An 8646-nucleotide genomic window follows, 5' to 3' on the forward strand; every position below is an offset into this window, starting at 1 on the left:
TGAAGTGTTTCATTGTAACCTCTATTTATAGGCTACCATGCCAAAGTAGTTGGCCTTAAACAAATGATAGTGGAGCATTAATTGGAGATAAGAAATGATGAATTTTGGAGATAAGGAAGCATAATTGGAGATAAGGAATGATGAATTTCGGAGATAAGGAGATAAGGAAGCATAATTGGAGATAAGGAATGATGAATTTTGGAGATAAGGAAGCACTTTCGGCTCCTTTATTCCTTCAATTATATCTCTATCAAGAATTCAGATTTTGACCATGACTTCTTCATAACAAATGTTCCACTATGAGTGTAGATCATCCTGGTAAAATTTCAGAGCTTTTGATATAGTGGTTGTGCCGGAAACGCTGCTGGACCTCTTACAGGTCCAGTTTTCCAGTTTTGCTTCTGCAAAAGATTGGACTAATTGTTTGAAGGCTTTCCACTCAAAACTAGCTCTGGCACTCTTCATAAGAACTGATCCTTGGGATGTCTAGATTTAATCTGGACAGTTTTAGCTCATTTTGATTTCATTTGATTAGTCTGCCGCCCCTCCTTCCTTGTTTAGCTCGGTTTCTCCTAGCTGAAGTAGGAAAATGTGCTAAAGTTGACTTTTCATTTCCATGCTTCCATGCTTCCATAGTAGGCTTTATTTAGCCTCTAGATATATATATTTCGAACTTGTCGACAATATATAGCTTGAGCCACTGACATTGGCTCAATTTCTCCAAGACACGCCTTGTAGGCCAAAATGCTCATTTTGGGTCCAAACACTGAGGACGCCTCCAACTCCTCCTTGTGGAATGCTTGGTAAGAAGCTGCCATCCATATTTAGTTTCCAACTGCCCTCAGCTGGAGGTTGCCATGATGGTTTAGTGCAAACCACATTTGTCTTCTCTACTTTTCTAGCTTTGCAGAATTCATCTAACCAAGCCAAATAACTCAACACCAACTCATGAGCAGATTGAGAAGTATTCTGCCACAATTTATTATTTCTTTTTTTCCACAATGACCATAGTACCATCATTAGTTTTCCAAACATACCTTGTTTGAGGTTTAATGCATGATCCAACATCCATTCCCAAAAATCAATATTTGGCAACAAGCTTCTGCCAAGATTGAATGGAGGTGATGTGAGGACTGAAGTGGCAATCAGACATTGGTAGACATGAGAAGTGTCCTCATACTTGTGTGTACATATGAGGCAGTTAAGGTCCCCGGTATAGCCCTTGGATTGAAGTTTTGCTCTAGTAGGCAGCAAATTACTACAAGCTCTCCAAATGCAGATTTTAACTTTCTCAGGTACTTGTGCTTTCCAAATGTTCCTCCAAAGTTCTTGGAATGGATTGCCATGAGAGGTAGATACTAGAACATTTTCAAGAACAGAAGTTCTAGCAATCCATTTGTAAACACGAAAATCTGAAAGCAAATAAAATGCAGACACGTGTACAAAAATAATAATTTTATTAATTTAAGTGCGGGTTACAATCTTTGGTAATCCTCTGATTCTATCTCCGACGATGAATTTCGCTCAAGGGCTTAACGCTTGATCTTGAATGGTACGATGATCACGAGAGTCGACATGTGACGAACGTTTTGACTTGAGGTTGGTGAGGAACCGGCTATTTGGCAGCTTGAGGGTTCTTCACGAGCTTGAGAGGCTTCAGAAATTTTGAGAGTCTTTTCTTCTCTTTTTTTGGCTGAAGTCCTTCTCTTGTTTTGAGAAGGGGTATTTATAGTGTCGACGTCTCTCTCGATTTGGAATGACTTGATGACACGTAATTAATTGCATTTCATTAATAGCATAATCAAATCAATCAGCTTTAATTAACTGATTTAATCACGACTATTAAGGAATTAACCAATTAATTTGATGGCTGATTTTCATCTTAATTATCAATTTAAATAAATTGACATCTAATCAGCAGATGAAATTTAATACTTGATTTGACTCGGAATCAACTGATTTAATTTGACTGACCCGCTTAATATCAGCTGATTAAGTCGGAACAAATTTATTTATTGCCGTCGGGCCTTTCATGTGTCGCCAAGTGTCGTTCTCTGAGTCTGCTTGGTTTTGCTTACGCATAAGCCACGTGCACATTTTGTGGGACCCACATGCCGACTAAATTTGTTCGGTCATAATTTCAAGTGTTGACCGAGTTATTTAATGAATTTATTTTCATTAAATTTTTGGTGTCTACACCAATAAGCTGTTTTCACTGAATAAAAGACTTTCTTTTCAGGACTCCAAATCAATTTATCTGCCATGTTTCTGCGACTAAGAGGGATGCATAATACTTGTTGTGCTATCTCAGGTGAAAAGATAGAATGAATAGCAACAAGTATCCATTCTCTAGTACGGGAATCAATGAGATCAGAGACATACTCAAAAGCACAATTTGGAGGCTTGTGAATCATAAATTGTTGACAATTTGGAATCCATTCATCCTGCCAAATGTTTATCTGCAGTCCATTGCCTACAAGCCATTGTACTCTAACTTTTAGCACAGGTCTTCCATTCAGGATGCTTCTCCAAGAGAATGATGGAGAGTTACTAAGTTCTGCTTCCCAGAAGGAACAATTGGGGTAATATCTAGCCTGATAGATTTTAGCAATCAACGAATCCGGGTTGGTTACCAACCTCCATCCCTGCTTGGCAAGCATTGCTAAATTATAAGCGTAGATGTTTTTAAAACCCATTCCACCTTCTAACTTTGTGAGACAGAGCTTCTCCAATGGATTTTTTTTCTTTTCATCTGTATCACCCCAAAAAAATGAGGCACACAACTGGTGTATATCATCACACAAGCCCTTAGGCAAGAGGTAGCAATTCATGGCATCTAAAGGCATAGTTTGTGCTATTACCTTAATCAAAATTTCTTTACCTGTTGCACTTAGAATCTTTGCTTTCCAACTGACTAACTTTTTGGTGAGCCTCTCTTTTATGTAGTCGAAGATGGTTGTTTTTGACTTACCAATTCTCATAGGGAGTCCCAAGTACCTGTCATGCTCTTTCTCACACCGGACCCCTAAGATATTTGCCATTTCAGTTTGCACTGCCTACTCCACATTGTTGCTAAAGACTACACTGCTTTTTCCAAAGTTCACTCTCTGCCCAGAAGCTTTTTCATAAATGTCAAGAATCTTCCTGTATTGCCTACATTCTTCTGCAGTAGCTATCCCAAAGAGAATACTATCATATGCAAAGAAGAGATGGTGAAGTGTAGGCGCCTCTGGACCCATTTTGAGGCCGTGGATGATATTTTGATGCATTGCACTGGAAATCAAAGCTGACAGACCTTCACTACAAAGAATAAACAGATAGGGTGATAAAGGATCACCCTATCTGATGCCTCTAGTTGGTACAATCTGTGGGGTTGGCTCGCCTTGGATAAGTATGGAAACCAGAAACCTGTTTCCTGTTACCTTTGCTTGTACATAAAGTGAGCGGCCTCAGTTGCCACAAGGGTGTGACAAAACGGCAATATAGGAATGTGAAAAAGTAAAAGAAATACAAAAAGCAAGGTATAAATATTAATGCGATTACTTTCAGAAAATTAATCATGACTTAATTGAAACGTTAACCAAATCGTCCCCACCCTAAACACCCCGACAGATACCTCACACTGAACACCCACTCACTCTCTGAGGTCTTTCCCCTTCTTTATCTCTCACCTGTCGCCACCTCACACGAGCAAATCTCCTCCTCCCGACCGAGAGAGCTGTCTCTATGCCCCGCCAGCCATGTCCAGACTCCTCCTCCTTCTCTCCCTCCTAATCCTCTGCGGCCACGTCCACGTCCACGGCCGCTACAACCTCCCCGACCAATCCGATCTAATCTCCGATGGGGTCCGCCAATTCGGCACCTCATACTCATACTCACCGAACTTTCTCACCCTCCACCGCCCAGCCTTGAACGCCGACGACTCCACCTGCGACGAGACGTACGGCTTCTTGCCCTGCACCACCACCATCCTCGGTAACCTCTTCCTCATCATCGTCTATGGCGGCCTCATGTACCTGGCCGCCACCTACCTCACCAATGGCAGCGAGCTCCTCCTTGAGATTCTCGGCCCCGGAATCATCGGTGGCCTCTTCCTCCCCATTCTCGGCGCTCTTCCCGACGCCATGCTCATTCTCGGTCAGTCCTTTTTTTTTTTTTTTTTTGCTATTCCCTGAAAAATGAAAATAATACATATAAGAATACAAGAAGAAATTAACACTTTTCGAATAAAAATATTGAATTTTGGATGTTAGTGCCGTCCATGTAGTGCTTAGTATCTTTTTATTTCTGTGGGCGCTCGTTGGTTAGAGTAGGTGATCTCTTATATTTGATAGTTACATTTTCTGAAAAATTACCGTCACCCTACCAGTCACCTTTTCCAAATCCTGTATTTCATGATCCTTTAAAGAAATGGGATTTTGTTTCAGTGCACTTTATTATGTAGATCTAAGTGGAAAGGAATATAAATCTTATAATACAGGTGTGCACTTTCTGAATCCTTAGATGAAGGAAGGAATTACAAAAGAAAAGAAAATAGACCCCACTTGTGAATTGTGATTGTTCTATTCAATCTGTTTACCGTGTCCCATATGTATAACTTTTTGCCAGATTATGTGATCTGGAATCATTGGACTGTGTTCGGCTTAATAATCTTTAGTGATGAAAGAACACAGAAGCTAAACAGAAACAGAATAAAGGAGACATAAGGATGATTCCATCAGTCCTAGTTTTGTTTTTGTAAAGTGGGAGACTTTATCTTATGTGATAGATCTCTATCCACGTCTAGTCTTTCCCGTTGCACTTGGCTACCCATGTTGGAATTTGTGGATACTCTTTTTTTTTTTAATCTTTTTCTCTCTCTCGCAATAATTAGATGATGACCTAATAATTAGCTACTATTTGTTTTTGATACACTATATTGTATTGTTTTCAGTATCCGGACTTTCTGGTAGTACAGAAACAGCTCAAGATCAGGTTTCTGTTGGAATGGGCTTGCTAGCTGGTTCGACTGTAATGCTCATATCAGTAGTATGGGGTTCATGTGTTTTTATTGGCAAGTGCGATATTGAGAATAATATTGCCGTAGATAACAAAGATACTAAAAAGTTGAGCTTAACAGGTATGTCTGTGTTTTCTTTACGTGTTCCGTTTGGATCCTACTAGCCATCTATGGTAAATGTATTCTTAAATTTTCTGTGCACTTTGGGCACTGAGGAATTGTGAATATTTAGATATTCAAATTTCCAGACAAATTGTGAAAATTCAATGATGCTTGGCTTTTTTTTTATTCCTAAATTCATTTCAAGGGAAAGGGTACTTGGTTATAATACTTACATACCTTTTTTCTGCTCAGTTCTTGTGATAGAGTTGTAACCTTCTCGGGGCCCTAATACACCTTCCCAGTCTCTGCTTCATAACAAGTCATGTTTCTAACAAAACAAACTGGACTAATTGTCCTTGTTCAATTGAACAAAACCTACATTTGACGGGGTTCCTGATGTGTTTCAAAAGGATCTTGACTATATCAATAAATAAAGTAAACAGGGTTTACCTTATGCCTACTTGCAGTTAGTGATGCCTTTGATGTAGTAACTTATGTACATAACTAAATAATTGATCACATTCATAATAGATTTTGTGTACTGGTTCACGTTAAATGCCACCACGACCAAGTCTTTTCAGATGATTGTGTTTCTCACTTAAGACTAAAAGGGAAATATCTTATTTATAAGTATGGATAAACTAATTAAAGCTCTTCATAATTGCAGGTTCTGGTGTCACTACTGATACCCTGACTAGCTATTCTGCAATAATTATGGCTGTATCTGTCATCCCATTTATTGTTGTTCAACTACCACAGCTCCTCAGTTCCACCTATTTAAGACAGTTGGCAATTTTAATCGGACTAGTTCTTTCTCTTGCACTATTGATCTCCTACTGCATGTATCAGGTAGCTGTCATATATAGAAATTACATGTATTATTTGTCTGTCAAGTGTTTGAGTTCATATTTGCTGGACTTACAAAGACGTATTTGTTGAATTATTTTCTCCCTAGATTGGAAATTGCAATTTCCTTTTATCTAGTTAAGGGTGCCATCTAATAACTTTGACCATTCTTTCTTGCTGTAATTTTAGTTTGTATGCATGATGCATGCAATGATTCTAATTGTGCTGAGCGAAAGCAAGTATTGATGTCCTACAAAAAGATAAAGAAAAATCACTGGACATCAGTTACATACTTGACCATACGAGAACTCTTTTGGGCCCAAATTGGGGGGGGGGGGGGTGGGGGGGTGTGTTGGTTATTCTATATCTTTGGTAGGTGTATGTAAGTTTCTTCAACAGCCGGATTATTTTAGTTTCTATTAATAGATGGGATTCAAACATTCCATGGGTCTGTTCCTATCTCCTACTAAGCTTAGTGTTTACATTGCTTAACTTGGCATCTTGCACATAATTAGATGTGTTGAGGTTGTTACTTGTTTAAATGATAGTAATATCAGCACTGAAAATCATGTCCCGACTACCTTTTGTTCTGAGAATCAGAATCCCGCTTGATTCTGTAGGTTCCGGTTTTAAAAAGAACTGGCCTTGATTGTAGCCATTTATGTAAATTGGCTCTGTCATGCTAAAGTTTTGGAACCCGTTCTGATTCAGTCAGGTGGTTAGTTCTGTTATTGTCTGTAATGTGTTTCAATTTTTCTTTAGACTTCAGGCATATTTGGGTTGTTATCGACTTTTCATATATTTAGTTGTTGATAACAGGTATTTCAGCCATGGATCCAGAGGAGACGCCTTGCTTATGCAAAGCACAAGCATGTTATATCAGGACTTCTAAAACATCTAAAGCAGCGTGCATTGGGAAGGCTTCTTCACGATAATGGTGAACTCAATCAAGAAGTTGTAAAAAAGTTAGTGTTGTTTATGCTTTATTGTATTATCCTGGAGTAATTCTCCATGTCTTTACTTCTTTGCCTCATTTAATTCTTGGAGATTGTTGTAAATGCTCTCTTTTCTGATTATGTGAACGGCAGGTTATTTGACACAATTGATACAGACACAGATAATCATCTTTCACATTCTGAGTTGAGAGCACTGATTGTTGGAATCCGGTTTGATGAAATAGAGTTGGATAAGGATGATGCTGTAGATAAAGTGATGAAAGATTTTGACACTTCTCATGATAGTCTGATAACGCGTGAGGAGTTCACAAAAGGTGTCCAAAAATGGCTTAATGAGGCAAAACATGCAGGAAACTCCACTTCTTACTCTGGTAGTCACACTGAGAAATTTTTAAATGACTTCCATGAGGTAAGATCTTCTTATTGAAACTATAGGACTTCATCATGATGCTAAACAACTCACTACTTGGAAATTATATACAGCAAACAAAGAAAGAGCATGATCTTTTTGTGAGGGGGGAAGAGCAAAGCGATGAGGTTGTCGAGGGTGTTGATAATCCCAAGAAAACCTCAATCAAAGCGGGGTTGATGTTGTTGGCTGGAACTCTCATTGCGGCTGCATTTGCTGATCCCCTGGTAGATGCTGTTGATAATTTCTCAGATGCCACAAGCATTCCAACTTTCTTCATTTCATTCATTGCACTACCCCTGGCTACTAATTCTAGTGAGGCTGTATCTGCGATAATCTTTGCCAGCCGTAAAAAGAAAAGGACTGCCTCGCTAACGTTTTCTGAGGTTTGTATCCAACATGTCTTCTCTTTATCTTTATTCACTTGGAAACCCGGAAATGCTTGACAAAGAGGAGAAAAAATATTGGTTCAAGTAGCTTTTATGCTATTATGGTTGTTTGTTTGTGTTTTCTGATTGACTGTAATATTTTCCCTAGTGAATCGAGAAATATGACCTCTTTTCCCTGTGTTTCTTTTTTGCAGTTGTATGGTGCAGTAACCATGAATAACGTCCTCTGCCTGTCAGTATTTTTGGCCCTGGTTTATGTTAGGGGATTAACATGGGACTTCTCAGCTGAAGTCCTCGTCATTGTTATCGTTTGCGTTGTGATGGGTGTTTTTGGCGGTTTACGCACCACCTTCCCTCTTTGGACAACGTCCATCGCTTACCTACTTTACCCGTTCTCCCTGGTACTGGTTTATGTTCTGGATTATATTTTTGGCTGGTCATAGACTCTGGACGTTATATGGATTCATTATTCACCCTGGTACTGGTTTATGTTCTGGATTATATTTTTGGCTGGTCATAGACTCCGGATGTCATATGGATTCATTAGGTTGCTCATAGTTTTCAACTTTTCATTCTGTTTGTATCCTATAATTTCTATGGTCTTTAATAATATTACCGTTGTGAGTAGGCATTCAGTTTCGTTAGCAACTAGTGAGATGTATCCTGGTACGTATATTATCATCCAATTTTCTCAATATATGTAAACGGCTCATTTAGATACTTGATATTTGTTGTTCTATGGCTTCTGTAATCTCCATCTGATCGGAGCAGTGGTGAAAAGCTTTTGGTTCATAATAAAACTATTAACTTGCAGACCTCATTGATCCTTAATTAACAAAACCAACCATATACTGTCCAAGGAGTGTTCATGTTATAGCTCATTTCTTTATTATAACTAGGGATAAGATGTGTGAGATGATTGAAATCTCCCCGAGTTTTTTTTTT

General features: G+C 38.8%; 1 protein-coding gene across 1 annotated transcript; it reads left to right on the plus strand.

Moving 5' to 3' along the window:
* The first annotated feature begins 3593 nt into the window (after positions 1–3593).
* Positions 3594–8421, plus strand: LOC133728134 (sodium/calcium exchanger NCL-like). Its single transcript, XM_062155545.1, has 7 exons — positions 3594–4137; positions 4934–5119; positions 5769–5950; positions 6767–6912; positions 7036–7312; positions 7387–7698; positions 7896–8421. Exons 1-7 carry the CDS (start codon positions 3741–3743, stop codon positions 8142–8144), a joined length of 1749 nt encoding a protein of 582 aa, XP_062011529.1. The 5' UTR covers positions 3594–3740; the 3' UTR covers positions 8145–8421.
* The last annotated feature ends 225 nt before the right edge of the window (positions 8422–8646 follow it).

This window comes from Rosa rugosa, chromosome 2 (genome assembly GCF_958449725.1).
Source record: "Rosa rugosa chromosome 2, drRosRugo1.1, whole genome shotgun sequence".
In the NCBI taxonomy this organism is placed as follows: Eukaryota; Viridiplantae; Streptophyta; class Magnoliopsida; order Rosales; family Rosaceae; genus Rosa; species Rosa rugosa.

Coding starts and splice junctions, on each gene's coding strand:
- LOC133728134 (XM_062155545.1), top strand. CDS start 3,741: ATGTCCAGACTCCTCCTCCTTCTCTCCCTCCTAATCCTCTGCGGCCAC. Junction 5,120..5,768: donor TAAAAAGTTGAGCTTAACAG/GTATGTCTGTGT, acceptor TCATAATTGCAG/GTTCTGGTGTCACTACTGAT. Junction 6,913..7,035: donor AATCAAGAAGTTGTAAAAAA/GTTAGTGTTGTT, acceptor TGTGAACGGCAG/GTTATTTGACACAATTGATA.